Below are 27,077 nucleotides of genomic sequence, written 5' to 3' on the forward strand. Positions count from 1 at the left end.
GGCATTCCTGATTCAGGAATAACAGCACGATTCCTCTGTTCGCCCCCTCACGTTCACCCCTCCTCTCCTGCAGGCAACCTTGCTGTGCGAATAACATTAGACACGCGCCGATATCCCCTGAAGTGACCGCAGTTTGAGCCCGAACAATTATGTTGGCGGCTATTCAACTGCGAGGGGATGCGTCATCACATCAAGGCCATCACTGTCTGAATTCAGCATTCTGACTGCTGTACTTTCCAGCGGTGATCATTGGATAGCGAAAGAAAGAAAGACTTGCATTTATATAGCGCCTTTCATGACCTCAGGGCGTCCCAAAGCACTTTACAGCCAATGACGTACTATTTTTTGGAGTGTAGTCACTGTTGTAATGTAGGAAGCGTGCAGCAGCCAACTTGCGCACAGCAAGCTCCCACAAACAGCAATGTGATAATGACCAGATCATCTGTTTTATTTTTAGTGATGTTGGTTGAAGGATAAATATTGGCCCAGGACACAGGGGGTAACTCCCCTGCTCTTCTTCAAAACAGACGGGGCCCCGGTTTTATATCTCAGCCGTAAGACGGCACCTCCGACAGTGCAGCACTGCACTGGGAGCGCCGGCTTGGATTATGGGCTCGGGTCTCAGGAGTGGGACTCGAAGCCACCACCTTCTGGCTCGGAAGCAAGAGAGAGAGAGATACCTGCTGAGCCTCGGCTGAAACCCTGCACTAGGGAGGAGGAAAATCAGCAGGGGTCGCACTCCTGATCACGATCCAGTGATTTCCTGCTGGAAGCTGCACGTGTGTGGACATTGATCAAGGACTTGGCCCTGATGCATTCTCTGCTTGATTAGCCTGCTGGCACTTAAGCTCACAGATGAAGAATGGCGATTTAGGCAATATGAGTCGGTTAAGGACGGAAGACAATTGGAAAGGGTTTACAAAAAAGACAAGCGCTAATCTATTTAAGAGTGGATTTTACATATGGCAAAGTAACTCAGGTATCGTGCTACTGTGACATCTGTAATGTGAGCACAATGGCCTTTGTATTCAACAGTTATAATTACAATTGAAATTCAATATGTCTATAATTACAACTGAATTTCTGTAAATGGCAATTATACATTAGAGGAACACAATGTCCACCAATTTTCACCCATCAATTTTAACAGTAATAAAATCTGACAACCACCAAGCTGAGGTATAATAAGTCTCCTTACACTGTAAAACACTGACAGTAATATGAGGCAGTTTAGTTTGCTGCAACTCATAAAACTCTCAGAAGCACAGCGGCATGGTTTAATTACTTCTGGCATTACTGCGGGAAATAAAAATGGAGAGTGGAACGGATATGGAGCGCGGCAAAGGCAGAGTCACACTTGAGTGTGTGTGTGAAGCGTGTTCCTCAAGGTGAAAAACGACACGATAGCGTTGCGTTTTCTGATTCTTGCACTGAGTTACAGCACCAGTAACTGATGTTATCACGTTCTGCTCCTGTGGGCTAGATGTGGTGTGGATCTGTCCCTCAACATTGTTTGAAAATGTTATTCTCTCTGTTTGTGAATTTTCTGCTCATTAAATGGTAATTGTGAGCATCGGGGAACATTTCATCCATAACGTCAGCATCGATTAGATCAGTTTAGATGCAGAATAATGTTCCCTCTACACTGTCCCCATCAAACACTCCCAGGGCAGGTACAGCACGGGGTTAGATACAGAGTAAAGCTCCCTCTACACTGTCCCCATCAAACACTCCCAGGGCAGGTACAGCATGGGGTTAGATACAGAGTAAAGCTCCCTCTACACTGTCCCATCAAACACTCCCAGGGCAGGTACAGCACGGGGTTAGATACAGAAATGGAAGTCTTTTTCTTTTTACTGCATTGAAACAGGCCATTCAGCCGGTTGTTTCTGCTCCACATGAATCTCCTCCCACCCTACTTCATTTCACCCTCTCAGCATATTCCTTTCTCCCTCATGGACTTAAAAAAAAAGCTAATTACTGCGGATGCTGGAATCTGAAATAAAAACAGAAAATGCAGGAAATACTCAGCAGGTCGGGCAGTGTCTGGAGAGAGAAACAGAGTTAACGTTTCAGGTCAATGACCCTTCATCAGAACTGGCGAAAGTTAGAGATGTAACAGGTTTTTAAGCAAGTGCAGGGGTAGGGAAAAGAGGGAGGGAGGAAAGAACAAAAGGGAAGGTCTGTGATAGCATGCAAGGCAGGAGAGATTAAGAGACAAAAGGGATAATGGTGCGAGGCGACCAGAGATGGTAATGGGACAAGTTAAGAAACAAAAGGCGAGTCTAGATCGGGTGTAAATATAGGTGGCAGAATCATCATCAGCTGACGTGGGAAAGACAGAGAAAAAAAGCTTTCCCTACCCCTACACTTGTTTAAAAACCTGTTACATCTCTAACTTTTTCCAGTTCTGAAGAAAGGTCATCGACCTGAAACATTCTGTTTCTCTCTCCACAGATGCTACCTGACCTGCTGAGTATTTCCAGCATTCTCTGTTTTTATCCCTCGTGTGTTTATCCAGCCTCCCCTTAAATACATCGATACTATTCGCCTCAACCCCTCCCTGTGGCAGCGAGTTCCACATTCTCACCGCTCTCTGGGTAAAGAGGTTTCTCCTGAATTCCCCATTGGGTTTATAAGTGACTATCTTATATTGATGGCCCCGAGTTCTGGACTCCCCCACAAGTGGAAATATCCTCTGCACGTCTCGGAGTGCAGCCTCTTCTATAAATCAGGGCCACCTCTCATTACAGACCGAGGTCGGTCCAGGCAAACTCCTGACACAGCTGAAATATCTAATGTTTCAGTTGAGACCCAGCCGCCTTAGCGAGCAAATCCAACAAACCCTCAACATAGTGGCTGGGGTATTAATGGCTGCTGTGAGCTGGCATGTGCGCTCACATCACATTTCATTTTTAATCTTGCAGACAGCTGTGAAATGTCAGGGAACATGCTGGACTTTGAGGGCGAGCTTTGGGCAGGATTAACATTGTGTACTGAACAATGGCCAAAGGAACTCTCTCCCCTCCTCAGCACCGTCTGATTTGCTGAAAATGAAATAGCACAATGAAGAACAACTTAAAAAAATATATATCTATCTTTTTAATTAAGTTTCTATTTTCTTTTCTCCAGTTCCCCCGCCCCTCATATGTATTTTAATTTAACTGGTTATTTTCTGCTTTTGTTACTGGTCAATCATAAAAAGAAAATAAAGACTTGCATTTATATTGCGCCTTTCACAACCACCAGGCATCGCAAAGCGCTTTAGAGCCAATTAATTACTTTTGGAGTGTAGTCACTGCTGTAATGTGGGAAACGCCAATTTGTGCACAGCAAGCTCCCACAAACAGCGATGTGATAATAACCAGATAATCTGTTTTTTAGTGATGTTGATTGAGGGATAAACATTGGCCCCAGGACACCGGGGATAACTCCTCTGCTCTTCTTCCAATAATGGCCGTGGGATCTTTTATATTCACTTGAGAGGGCAGACGGGGCCTCGGTTTAACCTCTCATCCGAAAGACGGCACCTCCGACAGTGTGGCGCTCCCTCAGCACCGCCCCTCCGACGGTGCAGCAATCCCTCAGTACCGCCCCTCCGACAGTGTGGCACTCCCTCAGCACTGCCCCTCCGACAGTGCGGCGCTCCCTCAGCGCTGCCCTTCCAACAGTGCGGTACTCCCTCAGTACTGCCCCTCCGACAGTGCGGCGCTCCCTCAGTACTGCCCCTCCGACAGCGCGGCACTCCCTCAGTACTGCCCCTCCGACAGTGCGGCGCTCCCTCAGTACTGCCCCTCCGACAGCGCGGCACTCCCTCAGCACTGCCCCTCCGACAGCGCGCGCTCCCTCAGCACTGCCCCTCCGACATGCGGCACTCCCTCAGCTCTGCCCCTCCAACAGTGCAGCGCTCCCTCAGCACTGCACTGGGAGTGTCAGCTTAGCTTTTATGTGCTTAGATTCCCTAGAGTGGGACGTGAACCCACAGCCTTCTCACTCAAAGGCGAGTGTGCTACACACTGAGCCACGGCTGACATTTCTATTATCGCATTACACACTACCTGTCTCCCCACCTCAATTTTTCACAATTACATTCTACACACCGAGACAAATTGTCTGTATTCCTCTGAAACGTTTGTCTAATTATGTTCCACGAAATCTTATTCCAGAAGAAATATTATTGAAACTATGTGGTTAACCTATGTGGTGTGCGAAATAAAAATTTAGCAACAAAAAACACATTAAATAAAAATCACTCACTTGCCCGATAACCTGTGCTCCAATTTCTTCACAGCTCTCTTCCCCTGATAGCATGAAGCCCACTGGCCTGAGCATCCTGGTCTCTGGGTACATGTTCCCCAGCACCACCATCTCCCTGACCATTCAACTGTCTGTGTGGGTATTGGGTGATGACAGGATTGCGTTTGAATCTGATGGCCTCTGGAATTGACCAGCCTGTCAAGACTCATTGCCGAGGATCACAATTGACGAAAGAAAGAGCTTGCATTTATTCGCCGCCTTTCATGACCACAGGATGTCCCAAAGTGCTTCACAGCCAATGAAGTACTTTTGAAATGTAGGGCTGAATTTTCGCCGAGTTTTGCGACTGGGTTTTTGCCGCGCTCTGACCCTCCGCGGCGAAAACCCAGTCGGCGGGATCCTCGGGCATCTTTTTGTGGCAGCGCTTCCACGTACCGCCGGGGAGAGGAGCGCCGACGTGAAACGACGTGCAGCACCGTGGATTGCGTTACCGTCGTACTTTCGGCACTCTCCGCCACGCCCCAGAATACCGACACAGTCAAACCTGTCGGTGCAGCCCTGCCAGCAGCGGTAAGTACGAAGACCTGCAACACAGGAACGTTATCAGACATAAATTGGCACCTAACCAAAGAAGGTGTAATGTATTTGCTTCATGGGTTCTTTGCTGAAGAATTCATTGCGATTAAGAACAAGTTGGTTTATTAGCAAAGGTTTAACAATCACACTACATATTGCCAGTTCATCCACCAGGCTCACAACTGCATACCTCATCGTGGATCCCCCAAACCCAACTGGCTGGGATTTTATTAAGGCTTGTGAACATCACATGACTGGCTAAGCCATCATCATAGTCAATCCCTCGAAATCGAGGAAGACTAGCTTCCACTCTAAAAGTGAGTTCTCAGGTGACTGAACAGTCCAATACAGAAATTACAATCTCTGTCACAGGTGGGACAGACAGTCAATGAAGGACAGGGTGGGTGGGGAGCCTGGTTTGCCGCACGCTCCCTCCGCTGCCTGCACTTGATTTCCGCATGCTCTCGGCGACGAGACTCGAGGTGCTCAGCGTCCTCCCGGATGCTCTGCCTCCACTTTGGGCGGTCTTGGGCCTGAGACTCCCAGGGGCCGGTGGGGATGTTGCACTTTATCAAGGAGGCTTTGAGGGTGCCCTTGAAACATTTCCTCTGCCCACCTGGGGCTCGCTTGCCGTGTAGGAGTTCCGAGTAGACCTTGCTTTGGGAATCTTGTGTCTAGCATGCGAACAATGTGGCCCGCCCAACGGAGCTAGTCAAGTGTGGTCAGTGCTTCGATGCCGGGGATGTTGGCCTATTCAAGGACACTAACGTTGGTGCGTCCGTCCTCCCAGGGAATTTGCAGGATCTTGCGGAGACATCATTGGGTGGTATTTCTCCAGCAATTTGAGGTGCCTACTGTTTTGGTCCACGTCTCTGAGCCATACAGGAGGGCGGGTATCATTGCAGCTCTGTAGACCATGAGCTTGGTGCCAGATTTGAGGGCCTGGCCTTCGAACACTCTTTTCCTCAGGCGGCCGAAGGCTGCGCTGACGCACTGGAGGCGGTGCTGAACCTCGTCGTCAATGTCTGCTCTTGTTGATAAGAGGCTCCCGAGGTATGGAAAGTGGTCCACATTGTCCAGAGCCACGCTGTGGATCTTGATGACTGGGGAGCAGTGCTGTGGGTGGGGTCACGTTGGTGGAGGACCTTTGTCTTACGGATGTAAGGCCCATGCTTTCGTATGCCTCAGTGAAGATGTTGACTTTGGCTTGGAGTTCAGTCTCTGAATGTGCGCAGACGCAAGCGTCGTCCGCGTATTGTAGCTCGACGACAGAGGATGGGACAGTCTTGGATCTGGCCTGGAGACGGCAAAGATTGAACAGGTTCCCACTTGTTCTGTAGCTTAGTTCCACTGCAGCGGAGAGCTTGTTGAGACAGCTAGAAGCACGGCCAGCAATGGGTGGGACAAATGATGCTGCAGATGCGCAGATGATATGCTTTCAATTCCATTTAAATGCTTTCGATCCGTGTTCATAAAGAAGTGGATTAAAGCGACGAGCGTTCATTTGGCTCCCAAGTCTTGTACCCATTCTCTGAGCGAAGACACTGGTTCCGTTTGAAACCGAGCCCGAGTCTCACTGGTAGCCCAGCTCTGTGGCACGCAGACCCTTTAATACTAAGTCAGTTGAAGCCCCGCAGAGTTATTGTACAAACAGACACGGCCGTCTTAAACTACTGCTGAGAGACACAGAGTCCTGTCTAATTGCCATATTGTGTGCTGGGGTTATCTCTGTGGCTGCTGTCTGAGATTGGTGCTGCGTTCCTCTATTGCATTGTTGCAGGTCACTGCACACAGCATGCGATTGTGTCAGAACAAACAGGCACAGCGTGCAAATTAGATTGTAATGCACCTTAGTAGCTATTGAAGTCAACAATATAGTTTCTCTTTCCATTATTTTTCTCCTTTCAGTTTCACCCTCCCTCCCCCCTTCCCGTCTGAAGATAACAACTCACGCTCGCTAAGGTTCCGGAGGCCACTTTCCATTTGAGTGTCAACAAGGCTGTTCCACCATGTGGGCCGTCACAGCCGAGCTGTATCCCGTACCCAATAGGGACTTGAGCACACAATCTAGGCTGGCACTCAAAGCCAATACTGAGGGACTGCTGAGGGAGGGTAAAAGCCAGGCCCTGTCTGCTTTCTCTGGTGACGTAAAAGATCCCACGGCCGCTATTGGAAGAAGAGCAGGGGGAGTTCTCCCCAGTGTCCTGGCTAATATTTATCCCTCAACCAACATCACTGAAAAACAGATAATCTGGTCATTATCACATTGCTGTTTGTGGGACCTTGCTGTGCGCAAAGTGGCTGCCGCATTTCAACAGTGTCTACACCTCCCAAGTGCTTCTTTGGCTGTAAAGTGCTTTGGGACATCCTGAGGTCATAAATTTCATTGCATAAATACAAATCCTTTCTTTTCAATTTCCAACCAGTGTCCGCACGCACACACTTCCACATTCACACACTCACAAGCACACAAACACGCACACAGTCTCTCACACAAACATGCACACACTCACACACACTTTCACACACACACAGGCACACACACTTTCACACTCATTCACTCACACAAACACACACGCACTTTCACACACACACACGCACTTTCACACACACACGCACTTTCACACATACACACACTTTCACACATACACACACACACACAGTCTCACACAAAGATGCACACACAGACACACACTCACACACACACACACTTTCACACACCATCTCTCATCTCATTTCATAGGCAGTCCCTCGAATCGAGGATGACTTGCTCCCACGTCAAGAAGATCACAGGTGTTTCAATGAAGGACCTAATATTCCAGATCCCAAACTAAATCTTGAAGGGTGGAAGATGCCTGTGGGTGGATTCTTTTAACATGGGGTGACCGTTGCACACCAGCCACCACACGGGCTTGACAGAGCGAGGTCTTGGTCCAGTAGCAAGGATTAATCAAGACGACTGGAGACCAGCTCTGCTGCACGGACCTAGTGCGCACACATATCACAGTGTGGGCTGGTCCGTGCTGCCCCTGGGCCCTCGCCTTTCATGGGCCTCGAACTCGCATCTCTCCTGGGCCCCGGGACCCCGGGTCACTTCTCTCTACAATCTCTCGCCGCTCCTTCGCCCCGACCTCGCCGCTCCTGCTGTATCTGTCCACGTTCCAATCACCAAACTGGACCTTGGTGACATCCCTCTTCGCTGCTGTTGCTCTCCTGCTCCAGCACGTGCTGCTCCCTGGAGTGGCATGCTGCCACACCACTCCTTCTGCTCCCCGGCCTGCTCCAATGGTCACATACACATACATACACACACTCACACTCACATACACACACACTCACACTCACACACACAGGCACACACATTTTCACACACAATCACTCGCACACTAACACACTCACACACACACACTCACACACACACACACACAGTCTCTCTCTCACACACACACACTAACACACTCACATACACTCACACACACACAGTCTCTCTCACACACACAGGCACACACATTTTCACACACAATCACTCGCACACTAACACACTCACACACTCACACACACACAGTCTCTCTCTCTCTCTCACACACACACACACTCACACTCACACACACTCTCTCTTTCTCTCTCTCTCTCTCACACACATCCACACATTCTCTCACACGCTCACACACACACATTTCAGGAGACAGTGGATAGCAACCATGAGTGTGAAGCAATCTTTCCTCTCGAACTCTGCAAGTCACAGTTTTGAAGTGGCATTAATTTTGGATGGGGGTCGGGAGTTTAATGCTCATGCTTATGAAAATATTACCCATTGATTTTCGGATCGTTCACCAATGTCATTGTATGATTTTCATTCACATCCCTGAATACCAGTCAGACTGTAAATCCAGTGGGTATAAATTGTACAGTCAGTGTGGGATGGGTGTATAGGCTAAAGATCCAGCAGGAAGTGTTGCTGCAAGTCCTGAAGCTGTAAATCAGAATCGAACTTTATGTATTCGAAAGTGCCAGTGATTTTAACCTTTTGTGATGTAGAACCTAAATTGTCTTCTGGGATTCCTTGAGTAGACGCTCCAACATATAAAACCCCACTTCCAAAACCCCTGTCCATCTTCCTAAAAGACTGGGAGACCTGGCAATTCTGTCCCTTTGATGTGAGGAAAATATCAGTGCCCCAGACTCTGACCTGCAGCCACGTCTGATCATGGTCTCATCTGTCAGCCAGCAGAGATGAAAAGGATTATTGATGGAAAGCAATAGACGGTTCAAAATGAATCGTCTGATCTCTAACTGGTAGGATTAGGGACAGTTGGATTTGCTGTTTGATTGCATTGTTAATCTTTTATAGATCTTTCCAATTTCTTTTTTTTGGGGGGGGGGTTTCTGGCAAAAGAAAATGTGAGGATATGCTTCTATATAGGGCTCAATCCTAAACATAAGAACATAAGAAATAGGAGCAGGAGTCGGCCATTTGGCCCCTCGAGCCTGCTCCGCCATTTAATACAATCATGGCTGATCTGATCATGGACTCAGCTCCACATCCCTGCCCGCTCTCCATAACCCTTTACTCCCCTATTGCTCAAAAATCTGTCTATCTCCGCTGTAAATATATTCAATGACCCTGCCTCCATTGCTCTCTGGGGCAGAGAATTCCATACATTAACAACCCTCTGAGAGAAGAAATTCCTCTTCATCTCAGTTTTAAATGGGCGGCCCCTTATTCTGAGACTATGTCCCCTAGTTTTAGTTTCCCCTATGAGTGGAAATATCCTCTCTGCATCCACCTTGTCGAGCCCCCTCATTATCTTCTATGTTTCAATAAGATCACCTCTCATTCTTCTGAACTCCAATGAGTAGAGGCCCATCCTACTCAACCTATCTTCATAAGTCAACCCCCTCCTCTCCGGAATCAACCTAGTGAACCTTCTCTGAATAGCCTCCAATGCAAGTACATCCTTCCTTAAATACAGAGACCAAAACTGTACACAGTACTCCAGGTGTGGCCTCGCCAATACCCTGTATAGTTGTAGCAGGACTTCTCTGCTTTTATACTCCATCCCCCTTGCAGTAAAGGCCAACATTCCATTTGCCTTCCTGATCACTTGCTGTACCTGCATACTAACTTTTTGTGTTTCATACACAAGGACCCACAGGACCCTTTATAATGCAACACTTTGCAATTTTTCTCCATTTAAATTATAATTTGCTTTTCTATTTTTTCTGCCAAAGTGGATAACCTCACATTTTCCCACATTATACTCCATCTGCCAAATTTTTGCCCACTCATTTAGCCTGTCTATATTCTTTTGCAGATTTGTTGTGTCCTCCTCACAATTTGCTTTCCCAACCATCTTTGTATCATCAGCAAACTTGGCTACTTTACACTCGGTCCCTTCATCCAAGTCATTAATATAGATTGTAAATAGTTAAGGACCCATCACGTCAACTAATCATAGTTTGCCAACCGGAAAATGATCCATTTATCCCCACTCTCTGTTTTCTGTTAGTTAGCCAATTTTCTATCCATGCTAATATATTACCCCAACCCCGTTAACTTTTACATTGTGCAGTAACTTTTTATGTGGCATCTTATCGAATGCCTTCTGGAAATCCAAATACACCACATCCACTGGTTCCCCTTTATCCACCCTGTTTGTTACATCCTCAAAGAATTCCAGCAAATTTGTCAAACATGATTTCCTCTTCAAAAATCCATGCTGACTCTGCTTGATTGAATTATGCTTTTCCAAATGTCCTGCTACTGCTTCTTTCATAATGGACTCCAACATTTTTCCAACCACAGATGTTAGGCTAACTGGTCTATAGTTTCCTGCCTTTTGTCTGCCTCCTTTTTTAAATAGGGGCGTTACATTTGCGGTTTTCCAATCCACTGGGACCGCCCCGAATCCAGGGAATTTTGGACTTTGTCCTTTTAATTTTCAGTTATCTCACCACCTCTCCCGAGGACGATGCCTCCAGCTGGGGTACCATGGGTGCCGGCATCCCTCCATTTCTTCGCTGAGTGGATCCCTCATTGATGAGCCTGAACAACCATGTGGGGCATCATAGCAGAGTACAAACTGTCTTTACCTGGCGTCGACATGGAAACAATAGCTAGTGGTTTGGTGTCAGCCTTGGCTCAGTGGTTAGCACTCTCATTCGGAGTCAGAAGAATGTGGGTTCGAGCCCTACTCCAGGGACTTGAGCACAAAATCTAGGCTGACACTTCCAGTGCAGTACTGAGGGAGCGCCACACTGTCAGAGGGGCAGTACTGAGGGAACGCAGCACTGTCGGAGGGGCAGTTCTGAGGGAGCGCCGCACTGTCGGAGGGGCCGTACTGAAGGAGTGCCGCACTGTCGGAGGGGCGGTACTGAGGGAGCGCCGCACTGTCGGAGGGGCAGTACTGAAGGAGTGCCGCACTATCGGAGGGGCGGTACTGAGGGAGCGGCACACTGTCGGAGGGGCAGTACTGAGGGAGCGCCGCACTGTCGGAGGGGCGGTACTGAGGGAGTGCCGCACTGTTGAAGGGGCAGTACGGAGGGAGCGCCGCACTGTCGGAGGGGCAGTACTGAAGGTGCGCCGCACTGTCGGAGGTGCTGTCTTTCAGATGAGACATTAAACCGAGGCCCCGTCTGCTCTCTCGAGGGGACGTAAAAGATCCCACGGCACTATTTTGAAGAGCAAGGGAGTTCTTCCGGCAGACAGGGCCTCGGTTTAACATCTCATTCGAAAAACTGCGCCTCCGACAGTCCAGTGGATTCCTTCAGTAATGGCAATGGAGTGCAAAGTAGGTGCTGCAGGAGGGAATGGTTGGGGAGATCCTGGATTTGCTTCTAAGGCCTGGATTCCCGCATGCAGTACTTGAGCAATCATCTTAAAAGGACAAGTCAGGTTAGGAGCTAAACATCACAACTGTGCTCCAAACCCTTAACATAGGACATTAGGTGATATTTTTAACAAAAGATCGAAATCTTCTGTTCTATGGCTCTCACTGATGTTTTCTAAGAAAGAAAAACTTACATTTATATAGGGCCTTCCATGATCACCGGACGTCTCAAAGCACTTTATAGCTAATGAAGTACTTTTTGGAGTGTAGTCACTGTTGTAATGTAGGAAACATTGTTTTTTCGACACCAGCTCTCTAACCCGCAGATGTTGAGACTTTTAACAATGTTGGACATGTTCAGGGAGAACAGCAAAATGCTACCGTCTGTTTCAATTTGGTCTCTCTTTCTGCCCCTCTCTCTATAGATGTCATTCACACGGTGGGACCCATCGTGCGGGGGAAGGAAAGGCTACCGGAGAAAGTGCTGCAGAGTTGTTATATCAAGAGCCTGAAACTTGCTGAGGACAACAACCTGCGAACCATTGTGAGTCATTAATCTTTAGTTAAGTAGGGACAGTAAAGATCGATCCTAATTAAAGAGGGAATCTCAGCAGCCACTTTCCCAGAGGGCCTGATAGGTGGGAGTCTTTGTCCTGTAAAAGGGGCATCAGTAGTTTTCCTCTGCTTTTCTCTCATCCTCGCAAGAAGACACTGTTGCTTGTTTGAATTCGGCTCCAGTACTGCCAGGCTCTTCCTGGTGCCTTGCCCAATTGGCCTTTCTTCAAACACGGGACTCGAGTGGCAGCAGGCTACGGCGAGTGACATCGTTACTCTGACTCCACAACAACTTGTATTTATATAGCACCTTTAACATAGTAACGCGCCCCAAGGCGCTTCACAGGAGCGTTATCGATCACAATTTTAACTCCATCCCTCTTCGCAACCGTTCGCAACCTTGGCGTCATTTTTGACCCTGAAATGAGCTTTCGACCACATATCCGCAGCATAACCAAGACTGCCTATTTCCACCTCCGTAACATCGCCCATCTCCACCCTTGCCTCAGCTTATCTGCTGCTGAAGCCCTCATCCATGCCATTCTAACCTCTGGACTTAACTATTCCAACGCAGTCCCAGCTGACCTCCTACATTCGACCCGACGTAAACTAGAGGAGATCCAAAACTCGGCTGCCCCGTGTCCCAACTCACACCAAGTCCCACTCACCCATCACCCCCTGTGCTCGCTGACCTACATTGGCTCCTGGTTAAGCAACGCCTTAATTTCAAAATTCTCATCCTTGTTTTCAAATCCCTCCATGGCCCTCGCCCCTCCATATCTCTGTAATCTCCTCCAGCCCCACAGCATCCCCGCAACCCCCCCCCTCCACCACCATATTTGCGTTCCTCTAATTCTGCCCTCTTGCGCATCCCTGATTATAATCGCTCAACCATCGGTGGCCGTGCCTTCTGTTGCCTGGGCCCCAAGCTCTGGAATTCACTGCCTAAACCTCTCCGCGCCTCTTTCCTCCTTCAAGATGCCCCTTAAAACTTACCTCTTTGACCAAGCTTTTGGTCACTGGCCCTAATTTCTCCTTATGTGGCACAATGTCAAATTTGTCTGTCTTATAACACTCCTGTGAAGTGCTTTGGGACATTCCACTATGTTAAAGGCGCTGTATAAATACAGTTTGTTGTTGCGAAGTGGGAGAGAAATATCTACTTCGGCTAATTTGTTGCTTTTGCGCCTTTTTCATATTGTGAAATGATTTCACACCCTGCGGTGCCAGTTCAAATCCCCCTTGACTGGGCAGCAGATAGATACCTCGCCGCTCCCAGGGTCAGTGAATTGTGTGTGGGGAACAGGGGGTCAGGGGTCTAGAAAGAGGAGGTGGAGTAAAAACTGGGGTCAGTTTTACAAGCTATGCCTCCTGGTCCAAAGGTTTGCACAACAGGAGTGCGTTTCAGGAATTCGGATACAGAGCTCAGTTCACAGCCCATACAGGTTCCCATCCATTTCAACTCATCTACAGAAAATAAAGTAGACTGCGTGTCAGCTGTGCTGAGCTCCACTGCTAAACTCCCAATTTCTGTTCTTTCCATTGTGTCTCTGTACCAGGAGTGCTAGTGTAACATTTAGCCCAGTGTTCACAGATACCCGCGCATCAGCCAGCTTGTCAGACCACCCCCAGTCGTGCAGCAGCATGCTAATGTGCCTGTGACAATAGAAGGGTTAAATTTCTTCGATGTCACGACAACAGGAAGGACAAAAGATCAACGTGTGCCACTTAATCCTCACTTAAGTGGGGTTATGGCACAGGGAGTGTCGATTTCTGACACGCTGCTGCTCCAGAGGTGTCGGGCCCCTGCTTTGGGCTCTCTGTTCTCATTGTAAAGTGTGTTGATTGAGTGCTTGTCACTGCATCCTTTGTCAGTGCCTGTCTATCACCGAGGCACTCTTACCTTGCTCCACCATTGGGAGAGTGGTGTATTGCCAGCCTCCTATCTCAGCGTTTAGGCACTGTCATCATCATCATACGCAGTCCCTCGAAGCGAGGATGACTTGCTTCCACCCCAAAAAGGAATGAGTTCACAGATGTTTCAATGAAGGACCTAATATTCCAGATCCCGAACTACATCCTGGAGGGTGGAAGATGCCTGTGCGTGGATTTTTTTAACGTGGGGTGGCCATTGCACACCAGCCACCACACGGGCTTGACAGAGTGAGGTCTTGGTCCAGTGGCAAGGGTTAAACAAGACAACTGGAGACCAGCTCTGCTGCATGGACCTAGTGCGCACACATATCGCAGTGTGGGCTGGGCCCGTGCTGCCCCTGGGCCCTCTGCTCTTCTGGGCCCCGACTCACGCCTCTCCTGGGCCCTGGTCACTTCCTTCTACAAACTCTTGCCACTCCTTCGCCCCTCCTGCTGTGCCTGCCCGCACTGCAATCAGCGACCTGACTTCACAGCCGTCATCCTCCTACAGCGGTATGCCGCCGCACGCTGCTCCCTCTAATGCCGCCTTTCAATCACAGAAGGCACTGTACAGCCTTCTGGGCTCCACATCGAATTCAACAATTTCAGCCCATAACCTCTGCCCATATTTTTTTCAGGGTCAATATTTGTGCTAGCTTTTTGTGTGTCCTTCACATGCTTGCATTTGTCGCTGCCCCCTTTTTGAGCGTGGATTTTCATTTCGGTTGCGCATGCGCAGTGCGCCGTACAAGGAAGCCGGAAGGTGTAGCCAAACAAGGGGGATGGAGTATAAAAGCAGAGAAGTCTTGCTACAGTTATACAGGGTATTGGTGAGGCCACACCTGGAGTACTGCATCCAGTTTTGGTCTCCGTATTTAAGGAAGGATATACTTGCATTGGAGGCTGTTCAGAGAAGGTTCACTCGGTTGATTCTGGAGATGAGGGGGTTGACTTATGAGGAAAGGTTGAGTAGGTTGTGCCTATATACACTGGAGTTCAGAAGAATGAGAGGTGATCTTATTGAAACATTAGATAATGAGGGGACTTGACAAGGTGGATGCAGAGAGGATATTTCCAATCATAGGGGAGACTAAAACTAGGGGACATAGTCTTAGAATAAGGGGCTGCCCTTTTAAAATGAAATGAGGAGAAATTTCTTCTCGGAGGGTTGTAAATCTATGGAATTCTCTGCCCCAAGGAGCTGTAGAGGCTGGGACATTGAATATATTTACAACGGAGATAGACAGATTTTTGAGCGATAAGGGAGTAAAGAGTTATGGGGAGAGGGCGGGGAAGTGGAGCTGAGTCTATGATCAGATCAGCCATAATCTTATTGAATGGCGGAGCAGGCTCGAGGGGCCGTATGGCCTACTCCTGTTCCTATTTCTTATGTTCCTAAAAGCCACAAGTCTGTGTGGTCCAGGATGGGGTCAGGAACTTGGGCTGAGGATGCCAGGAACTTCGCCTGGGGGAGGCATGAACTTCGACTGGGTTGTGGTCAGGAACTTTTGCTGGGTTGGGGAGCTCGATCCTCTCTGGGGTCTGAAGTCAGAATGGCTCAAATTACACTTTGCAAAGTCTCTCAGAACTTGGGCTGGGCAGTTCCAATTACACATTCCAGATAAACTTCTGGGTGTGGCTTATCCTCCAAGGGGACCAATCAGCAATCAGGTCATGTGATAATGGAGAGCCAATCAGAGCATTTTTCTAGTGCAAATAACTGCGTCCTGTTTTCTCCCCTTATCTCTGCCCCATGGCTGCTGGTGACGATTCCGCCATTCACACCCTATCTAGACTTATCTTTAGTTTCTTAACTTGTTCCATTACCATCTCATTTTTGCCCATCATCCCTTTTGTCTCTCAAATCTCTCCTGCCTTCCACCCGATCACATACCTTCCCTTTTGTTCTTTCCTTCCCTCCCCCTGCCCCTGACCCTGCACTTCCTTAAGAATCTGTTACATCTCAAACTTTTCCAGTTCTGGCGAAGGGTCACAGACCCGAAACGTTAACTCTGTTTCTCTCCACAGATGCTGCCTGACCTGCTGAGATTTCCAGCATTTTCTGTTTTTATTTCAGTCCTCCACCATTTGTTTTGCTACCAAATCCTGCTCATAAAATAGTGCTGAGCATATGCTGATGTCTGCGGATATTCACAGCGTAATCACGTTAACCTTGGCCTCCATTTCCGTGGCTCAGTGAGTAGCACTCTCGGCCCTGATTCCAGAAGATTGTGGGTTCGAGCCCCACTCCACAGACTTGAGCCCATAATCTATGTTGGCCTTCATAGCTAGGGGATTTGAGTATAGGAGTAGGGAGGTCTTACTGCAATTGTACAGGGCCTTAGTGAGGCCTCACCTGGAATATTTGTGTTCAGTTTTGGTCTCCTAGTCTGAGGAAGGACGTGCTTGCTATTGAGGGAGTGCAGCGAAGGTTCGCCAGACTGATTCCCGGGATGGCAGGACTGACATATGAGGAGAGACTGGATCGACTGGGCCTGTATTCACTGGAGTTTAGAAGGATGAGAGGGGATCTCATAGAAACATATAAAATTCTGACGGGACTGGACAGGTTAGATGCAGGAAGAATGTTCCCGATGTTGGGGAAGTCCAGAACCAGGGGTCACAGTCTAAGGATAAGGGGTAATCCATTTAGAACTGAGATGAGGAGAAACTTCTTCACTCAGAGAGTTGTTAACCTGTGGAATTCCCTACCGCAGAGAATTGTTGATGCCAGTTCATTGGATATATTCAAGAGGGAGTTAGGTATGGCCCTTACGGCCAAAGAGATCAAGGGGTATGGAAAGAAAGCAGGAAAGGGGTACTGAAGTGATTGATCTGCCATGATCTTATTGAAGGGACGAATAGCCTACTCCTGCAGCTATATTCCATGTTTCTATCCAGGCTGACACTCCAGTGTGGTACTGAGGGAGCATTGCACTGTCGGAGGTGCCGTCTTTCGGATGAGACGTTAAACCGAGGCCCCGTCTGCCCTCTCAGGTGGACTTAAAGGATCCCACGGCCACTATTTCGAAGAAGAACAGGGGAGTTCTCCCCAGTGACCTGGGCCAATATTTATCCCTCAACCAACATCACTAAAAAAAATGATTTTCCAGTCATTTATCACCTTGCTGTTTGTGGCAGCTTGCTGTGCGCAAATTGGCTGCCGCGTTTCCTACATTACATAAGAATTAAGAGCAGGAGTAGGCCATACGGCCCCTCGAGCCTGCTCCGCCATTAAATATGATTAAGGCTGATCTTCTACCTCAACTCTATTTCTTGCACTGACCCCTTGATCCGTTAAAAGTATCAAAAATCTATCGATCCCAGCCTTGAATATACTCAAAGACGGAGCCTCCACAGCCCTCTGGGGTAGAGAATTCCAGAGATTCACCACTCTCTGAGTGAAGAAGTTTCTCCCCATCTCAGTCCTAAATGGCCGACCCCTTACTCTGAGACTGTGACCCCTGGTTCTAGACTCCCAGCCCGGGGGAAACACCCTCCCTGCATCTACCCTGTCAATCGCTGTAAGAAATTAGTATGTTTAAAGTCATTAGAGGGGATTTGAGGAGAAATGTTTTCACCCAGAGGGTTGTGGGGGTCTGGAACTCACTGCCTGAAAGGGTGGTAGAGGCAACAACCCTCACCACATTTTAAAAGTATTTGGATGTGCGCTTGAAGCGCCGTAACTTACAGGGCTACGGACCGAGAGCTGGAAAGTGGGATTAGGCTGGGTAACTCTTTGTCGGCCGGCACGGACACGATGGGCCGAAATGGCCTCCTTCTCTGCTGTAAATTTCCATGGTTCTATGATTTAGGGCAATGACAGTGGCAGGGAGAAAATACAAGGAGTCCACTGAAAATCAAAAAGAAAAGGCACTGGAAGTACAGCTTGGCATATAACCAGTTTGCAGCCTTAGCATTCCTGTTCACGACAAGTGCATCAAGGACCTGGCGCGTGGGGCACACAGATTCGACAAGAATGCTCGGCGGCCTGGTATTAAACTGATCCTTTGCTTGCATTGTTCTCCCTCACAATGTGATTACCAGCACGTGATATGAATTGGCTGCCGACTGCCATCCAGAATGAGTCTGCTGTCTCCTCGGTCTCTTGTCTCTGTGTTACACTGCAGAGCTGATTGAAAGCCAGATGAGAGCTGCAGTGCTTTGATATGATTCTTTTTGTCTTATCTTGTTTTCCTTTCAAATCACTCAGCTGTTTCCGCCCCCCCCCCCACCCCCCACTGGGAGAGTGGGCAAGTAGGATGTGGACTGCTCTCCCTGTGTTTCTGATTTTTCTGTATGCTCATCATTAAAGCTCCCTCTACACTCTTCCATCAAACACTCCCAGAGCAGGTACAGCACGGGGTTAGATACAGAGTAAAGCTCCCTCTACACTGTCCTCATCAAACACTCGCAGGGCAGGTACAGTACGGGGTTAGATACAGAGTAAAGCTCCCTCTACACTGTCCCATCAAACACTCCCAGGGCAGGTACAGCACGGAGTTAGATACAGAGTAAAGCTCCCTCTACACTGTCCTCATCAAACACTCGCAGGGCAGGTACAGCACGGGGTTAGATACAGAGTAAAGCTCCCTTTACGATGTCCCAGCAAAGATTCTCAGGTCAGATTCAGTGTAGTCCTCCCTCTGCTAAGGCTGACATTGTGATCTATGCCACTCTTAGGAGAGCACTGCAAAAACCGTGACATTTCTACTCCTGCTGCTCTTTCTGTGTGAATTTTCCAATTACTGATATATTCTGGGCAGGTTTATTTTGGACTGACTGCTATTCAGAGGTCGGCAGATCAGCGCTGCATGTTCTGCGATGACCCGTTCAGGGGGTTCGGCATTGTCTCAATAAATATCATCTTGGCCTTTTGCTCACCAATCGGCCTCTTTCTCGAGGCTGGCCCAGTGGGCGCCAGAGGAATGCCTGAGCTCTATTGGATGAGACACCGGAAGGCCCTCCCCTGCGCCATTAACCAGTGTGTCAGCTGTGGCTCAGTGGGCAGCACACTCGCAAGTCCCATTCCAGGGTCTTGAGCACATAAATCTAGGCCGACACTCCCAGTGCAGTACTGAGGGAGCGCCGCACTGTCGGAGGTGCTGTCTTTCGGATGAGACAATAAAACCCAGGCCCCAACTGCCCTCTCAGGTGGATGTAAAAGGTCCCATGGTACTATTCTGGAAAAGAGAAGGGGAGTTCTCCCCGGTGTCCCAGGGCCAATATTTATCCCTCAATCAACATAACAAAACGGTTTATCTGGTTGTTATTATTACATTGTTATTTGTGGGAGCTTGCTGTGTGCAAATTAGCTGCCGCGTTTCCCATGTTACAACAGTGACTACATTCAAAAAAGTACTTAATTGGCTGTATAGCACTTTGAGACGTCCGGTGGTCGTGAAAGGCGCTATATAAATCCAAGTCTTTCTTTCTTTAAATGCTGGCTGACCTACTCTGCATTTGTAGCATGTTATGGTTAAGTGGAGGATTTCCCGCTTTCGCGATATTTCTTCTTATCTCTTGTGTGTGACTGCACGACAGGCCTGACTGTCTGAGCTCCTGATAACGGACTTAATCGTTCCGTACATTTGCTGGTTTCAATCACGTCTTTAATTTGCATCTTCAGAAAAATAGTGCAGCCGTGTGTCACTTAGCGCACGAGTTAGTGAGAAAGATTAGCATTTAAAAATGGCGGAACTCATTATATTTTGGTGCAAAACTATTTATGGGGGAAAAAAGTCCTTTGTGATACCTATTTATTGAGTTGACAGGTTGCTGAGGATATTAGTTGCGTGGTGATTTTCCTGCGAGCAGTTGGAATGTGCACACCGGAGCTTGAGATGTGGTGTGCTGGATTTACCGTGAGGCGTGCAGTAGTTCACGGTGCACTGTGGGAAGAAGGGGGTCAGACCGTCCTTCTGTATGATCAGAGTGGTGTCAGCCAGTTCGACTGATTATTTGTGCAGCTAACTGTAATGTATGCACCTGCGAGTATGCTCACGGGTTTGTGGAGCTGCTGCACTCTGAGTGGCTTAGCCAGTCACATGATGTTCACAAGACTCAATAAAACCCCAGCCAGTTGGATCTAGGTCATCCACGATGAGGTATGCAGTTGTGAGCCTGGTGGATGAACTGGTAATGTGTCGTGTGATTGTTGAACCTTTGTTAATAAACCAACTTGTTCTTAATAGCAATGTGTTGCTATGAATTATTCAGCAAAGAACCCATGAAGCAAACACATTACAGTGACAGGTTTGTTCATGGTATGAGCACAAATGCATCGGTATCGAGCACTGGTTAGCAGTGTGCTTCGTGTTTGTACAGGTACTTCTGTAGATTTGGATCACGAGTCACACACAGATTACTGAAAGGTTCTTGGGAGATGTACGGCGTTTTATTAAAGAGAGACAGTTTTAAGCATAATAACATAAGAAATAGGAGCAAGAGTCGACCACCTGGCCCCTCGAGCCTGCTCCGCCATTCAGTAAGATCATGGCTGATCCGATCATGGACTCAGCTCCACTTCCCTGCCTGCTCCCCATAACCCTTCACTCCCTCATCGTTCAAAAATCTGTCTATCTCCGCCTTAAATATATTCAATGACCCAGCCTCTATACCTCTCTAGTTCAGGGAAGTCCACAGATTTACAACCCTCGGAGAGAAGAAATTCCTCCTCATCTCAGTTCTAAATGGGTGACACCTTATTCTGAAGCTATGCCCCGTAGTTCTAGATTTCCTCACGAGGGGAAACATCCTCTCTGCATCTACCCTGTCGAGCCCCCTCAGTATCTTATATGTTTCAGCATAATCAGATACAACACGTGATTCAGGTAGATATAGTAGTCATGCAACCTGTGATAGATGAGAGCGATCGACAGCCCCGAAATGAACGGACGGTGAGACAGAACGGTGGTCTCGGATTGGGTGGATCCCTGCAGCCTGTGGCCGTGGTCCCTTCTGTTTCTTCGTCCCTCGAGCTGTTGGAGATGTCAGGCCGTCAGCCAACACCGAGCCATCTCCAAGGTTAAGCTTGACCTCGGTCTTAGGCCGTAGCCAGCATGCATCCACCTCGGGGAAGCTGTTTCCCCCCCCCCGCCCCCCCCAACTTCCTGATTTCTCTCACTCGTTCGCCCATTTATATACCTTATTTCGATGAGCTGGGGGATACCTACTGTCTATCATTTTTACCCATTCCACGGTCGAATTACAGGGGCGTGAGCACCTCTGACAGCCCCCTCCAATCCCATCCTCCTGACGTCAGCTTTTTCCTTATCTCCGTTCTAAATGTCTTGTTGTTCTACAGACAGCTTGTTTATCTTTAAGGCTCCTTGCTAAAAATCCCTTATCGGCAAAACAATGCGGTGAAGGCCTGTTGTTCTATGTCCTGACCTTAGCTCTCTGTGTCGGCTGAGCTGGCATACGTACTTCTTTTATAAAATCTTTATTTCTTTTATAATTCGCAATTTCTTCGGATTCATGATTTCTTCCAATTCAGTCTTGTACTCTTGTGGAATAGCTAACAGGAAACGATCTGATTGTGGGGCTCAGACAATGCCATAAACTACAAGTGCAAAGATTAAGTGATTTATCAACGTCATCAATTCTCTCCAGTTTTCTTTACCATTTTGTCCAAAGATATGAAGGAAAAAAAGAAAGTCTTGCATTAATACAGGGCCGTTCACGACGCCACAAAGCATTGCACAGCCAATGAAGTACTTTTGAAAACGTGTAGTCACTGTTGTAATGTCGGAAACGCAGCAGCCAGTTTGCGCACAGCAAGCTCCCGCAAACAGCAATGAAATAATGACCATGATAATATGATTTAGTGATGTTGGTTTGAGGGATAAATGTTGACCAGGACACCGGGGAGAACTCCCCTGCTCTTCTTCAAATAGGGCCAAGGGATTTTTTTTACCTCCACTTGAGAGAGCAGACGGGGCCTCGGTTTAACGGCTCATCCAAAAGACACCGCCGCCAACAGTGCAGCACTCCTTCAGTGCTGCCCCTCCGACAGTGCGGCGTTCCCTCAGTACTGCCCCTCCGACAGCGCGGCGCTCCCTCAGTACTGCCCCTCCGACAGTGCGCCGCTCCCTCAGTACTGCCCCTCCGACAGTGCGGCGCTCCCTCAGTACTGCATTGGGAGTGTCAGCCTAGCTTAGTCTGAAAGTGAAAGTGAGAGAGAGAAAGAAAGAAAGAGAAGCACTTTACAGCCAAACTTTTGAAGTATTGTCATGGTTGTAATGTAGGAATCACGGCTGCTAACCTGCGCACAGCAAGCTCCCACAAACAGCATTGTGATAATGACCAGATCATTTCTTTTAGTGGTGTTGATTGAAGGATAAATATTGGCCTCAGGATAAGTGTTGACCGGGGAGAACACCCCCTGCTCTTCTTCCAATCATGGCTGTGGGATCGATTAGGTCCACCTGAGAGAGCAGAAAGGGACTCGGTTTAACATCTCATCCGAGAGTGCAGCTCTCCCTCACACTGGGCAGTGCCTTTACCTGTGCAACCATCAGCAGTTAGTGCAGTGGGTGAACTTGGAATAGGTTGCATGATGCAAGGGCTCAACAGGAGTGGCCAGATTACCAGGATATATGGGGTGAATAATTGGCACTGCATGGTTGGCCCATTGGGCCGCCTTTAATGGTGTTCCATACACCTTTACTATTGTGTAATCATATCTCTGTTTCGGAAACTGGTTATAATAACTAGAGAATGTTTAAGGCGACGAGTACATAGCCTTTGACATCAGTGCACACCGTTCATTGTGGATAATGTGCTAACCTAGCCCCGAGATACGTGCTTATCAGATGATTCCAGCACTGCAGAAAGAGCATTAAGGGTCTGCTTTGCTTTCCTTGTTCCGCCCAGATTAACATTGTGATAACCCGCGTGAGATAGAAGCGAACTGCAGGGTGACTTCTGACAAAGCCTTGTTAGCAGCTCTTTGTCTGGCGATATAATGTTGCCGAGGCTGTTGACAGGCGAGGGGAACAGCACCAATTGATTCTGATTGCGTTGTCTTCACCCCAACCATCACTGAGTGTAAACACAATGCCTCTAGGGTTTCCACTGAAGGGTCTGTGAACATTCTCACCACGCACCGACTAATGGAACACTTATAGAGATGGTTCATTATTTACGAGGCAGACTTGGGGCGGAAGATTTATTTTTCTTTGTACCGTTTCTCTTCGGTTTGTTTCTTTTGAACTCGCCAATAGCATTTTGGAGTATAGAAACATAGAAAATAGGTGCAGGAGTAGGCCATTCGGCCCTTCTAGCCTGCACCGCCATTCAATGAGTTCATGGCTGAACATGCAACTTCAGTACCCCATTCCTACTTTCTCACCATACCCCTTGATCCCCCGAGTAGTAAGGACTTCATCTAACTCCTTTTTGAATATATTTAGTGAATTGGCCTCAACAAATTTCTGTGGTAGAGAATTCCACAGGTTCACCACTCTCTGGGTGAAGAAGTTCCTCCTCATCTCGGTCCTAAATGGCTTATCCCCTATCCTTAGACTGTGTCCCCTGGTTCTGGACTTCCCCAACATTGGGAACATTCTTCCTGCATAAAATCTGTCTAACCCCGTCAGAATTTTAAACGTTTCTATGAGGTCCCCTCTCATTCTTCTGAACTCCAGTGAATACAAGCCCAGTTGATCCAGTCTTTCTTGATAGGTCAGTCCCGCCATCCCGGGAATCAGTCTGGTGAACCTTCGCTGCACTCCCTCAATAGCAAGAATGTCCTTCCTCAGGTTAGGAGACCAAAACTGTACACAATACTCCAGGTGTGGCCTCACCAAGGCCCTGTACAACTGTAGCAACACCTCCCTGCCCCTGTACTCAAATCCCCTCGCTATGAAGGCCAACATGCCATTTGCTTTCTTAACCGCCTGCTGTACCTGCATGCCAACCTTCAATGACACCCAGGTCTCTTTTGCACCTTCCCTTTTCCTAATCTGTCACCATTCAGATAATAGTCTGTCTCTCTGTTTTTACCACCAAAGTGGATAACCTCACATTTATCCACATTATACTTCATCAGCCATGCATTTGCCCACTCACCTAACCCATCCAAGTCGCTCTGCAGCCTCATAGCATCCTCCTCGCAGCTCACACTGCCACCCAACTTAGTGTCATCCGCAAGTTTGGAGATACTACATTTAATCCCCTCGTCTAAATCATTAATGTACAATGTAAACAGCTGGGGCCCCAGCACAGAACCTTGCGGTATCCCACTAGGCACTGCCTGCCATTCTGAAAAGACCCCATTTACTCCTACTCTTTGCTTCCTATCTGACAACCACTTCTCAATCCTTGTCAGCACACTACCCCCAATCCCATGTACTTTAACTTTGCACATTAATCTCTTGTGTGGGACCTTGTCGAAAGCCTTCTGAAAGTCCAAATATACCACATCAACTGGTTCTCCCTTGTACACTCCTGCTTCTCTCAACACCCCCCTCCCTCCACCGTCTCTGTGCTGCCAGACTGCTTGTTCGAGGTCCAGTTTTGGATTAACTGTAACATCTCCCAGCTAAATATTGGAATGCTCGAAGCCATTGGCCTATGAAGTAGGCTGCGCACCGCCCATTTTTCGGACACTAACTGGGCCGACCAAGCCAAAATCCCAAGGCGCTTCACAGGAGTATTATGAGAAAAAATTTGACACCGAGACACATAAGGACAAATTAGCGCAGGACTTGGTCAAAGAGGTCAGTTTTAAGGAGCGTCTTGAAGGAGGAGAGAGAGGTGGAGAGGTTTAGGGAGGGAATTCCAGAGCTTGGGGCCCAGGCAGCTGAAGGCACGGCCACCAATGGTGGAGCGATTATAATCAGGGATGCTCAGGAGGGCAGAATTAGAGGAGCGCAGACATCTCGGGGAGGGTTGTGGAGCTGGGGGCGTTTATAGAGATAGGGAGGGACGAGGGCCACAGAGGGATTTGAAAACAAGGATGAGAATTTTGAAATCCTCCTCGACTGCCACGGCATCCCCCGACTCGGCCTCTGACCCCCCCGCCCTTGGCCTCCTATCTCCAAATGTAAAATTCTCACTCGTGTTTAAATTGTTCCATGTCCACCCCTCACTCTGTAGCCTTGCCCCCACCCACTCTACCTTCCTCTCACACCAGCTTCCTTTGCATTTTCCTCCCTGTTCACCACATGTTTGGCAGTCGTGCCTTCAGCCACCCAGGTCCCACACTATGGAATTCCCTCTCTAAACCCCTCCACGTGCATCTTCTCCCCTAAAACCTACATCTTGGTTCACCCCCTCCTAATTCTAATCCTAATGTAGCCTAACCATTGTCTTGATTTTAAAATTCTCATCCTTGTTTTTCAAATCCCTTTATGGGCTCACTCCCCCTTCCCATCTCCTCCTACAACCCTCTGAGATCTCCGTGCTCTTCCAATTCTGGCCTCTTGCGCATCCCCCGATTCCCATCGCTCCACCATCGATGGCTGTGCCTTCAGCTGCCTGGGCCCCAAGCTCTGGAATTCCCTCCTTAAACCTCTCCGCCTTTGTCTCCTCCTTGTAAGACGCTCCTTAAAACCAGCCTCTCTGACCCAGCTTTTGGCCACCTGTCCTAATATCTCCTTGTGTGGCTCGGTGTCAAATTGTGATTGATTTATGCTCTCATGAAAAGAAAAAGAAAGACTTGCATTTATATAGCGCCTTTCATGACCACCGGACGTCTCAAAGCACTTTTGGAGTGTAGTCACTGTTGTAATATGATGTGCCTTGAGACATTTTACTACGTTAAAGGCTGTCATGTATGTAAACCATGTATACTAACTGTATAGTCACATAAGGTGTGCCACCAGAGGGCACTGCGGTGGGAGACCTGAGGGTCACCTGCATAGGTGTGCAGGACCCAGTATAAAAGGCTGCCCACCATGCTTGTGCCTCACTCTGGAGTTACAATAAATGGGACTAAGGTCACAACAGCTCAAGTACAATACTAGACCTCGTGGAGTCATTCATATCATCATCATCCTAGGCAGTCCCTCAGAATCGAGGAAGACTTGCTTCCACTCCTGAAGTGAGTTCTTTGGTAGCTGAACAGTCCAATACGAGAGCCACAGTCCCTGTCACAGGTGGGACAGATAGTCGTTGAGGGAAGGGGAGGGTGGGACTGGTTTGCCGCACGCTCCTTCCGCTGTCTGCGCTTGGTTTCTGCATGCTCTCGGCGACGAGACTCGAGGTGCTCAGCGCCCTCTCGGATGCGCTTCCTCCACTTAGGGCGGTCTTGGGCCGGGGACTCCCAGGTGTCGGTGGGGATGTTGCACTTTATCAGAGAGGCTTTGAGGGTGTCCTTGTAACGTTTCCTCTGCCCGCCTTTGCCTCGTTTACGGTGAAGGAGCTCTGAGTAGAGCACTTGCTTTGGGAGTCTCGTGTCGGGCATGCGGACTATGTGGCCTGCCCAGCGGAGCTGATCAAGTTTGGTCAGTGCTTCAATGCTGGAGATGTTGGCCTGGTTGAGGACGCTAACGTTGGTGCGTCTGTCCTCCCAGGGGATTTGTAGGATCTTGCGGAGACATCGTTGGTGATATTTCTCCAGCAACTTGAGGTGTCTACTGTACATGGTCCATGTCTCTGAGCCATACAGGAGAGCAGATATTATTACAGCCCTGTAGACCGTGAGCTTGGTGGCAGTTTTGAGGGCCTGGTCTTCGAACACTCTTTTCCTCCGATGGCCGAAGGCTGCACTGGTGCACTGGAGGCGGTGTTGGATCTCGTCGTCGATGCCTGCTGTTGTTGACAGGAGGCTCCCGCGGTATGGGAAGTGGTCCACGTTGTCCAGGGCCGCACCATGGATCTTGATGACCGGGGGGGGGCAATGCTGTGCAGTGCAGAGAGGACAGTCTGGTGGAGGACCTTTGTCTTACGGATGTCTAGCATAAGGCCCATGCTTTCGTACGCCTCAGTAAATACGTC

The 27,077-nt window shown here is 48.5% G+C and overlaps 1 protein-coding gene across 1 annotated transcript in view; it reads left to right on the forward strand.

Moving 5' to 3' along the window:
* LOC139239429 (ADP-ribose glycohydrolase MACROD1-like) overlaps positions 1 to 27,077 on the forward strand; it is a 1,029,639-nt gene that overhangs the window by 921,373 nt on the left and 81,189 nt on the right. Inside the window, exon 6 of the mRNA XM_070868158.1 lies at positions 12,089 to 12,207. Coding sequence (XP_070724259.1) covers positions 12,089 to 12,207 — 119 coding nt within the window. The remainder of the gene's footprint in view (positions 1 to 12,088; positions 12,208 to 27,077) is intronic.

Source organism: Pristiophorus japonicus, chromosome 27 (genome assembly GCF_044704955.1).
Source record: "Pristiophorus japonicus isolate sPriJap1 chromosome 27, sPriJap1.hap1, whole genome shotgun sequence".
NCBI classification, from domain to species: domain Eukaryota; kingdom Metazoa; phylum Chordata; class Chondrichthyes; family Pristiophoridae; genus Pristiophorus; species Pristiophorus japonicus.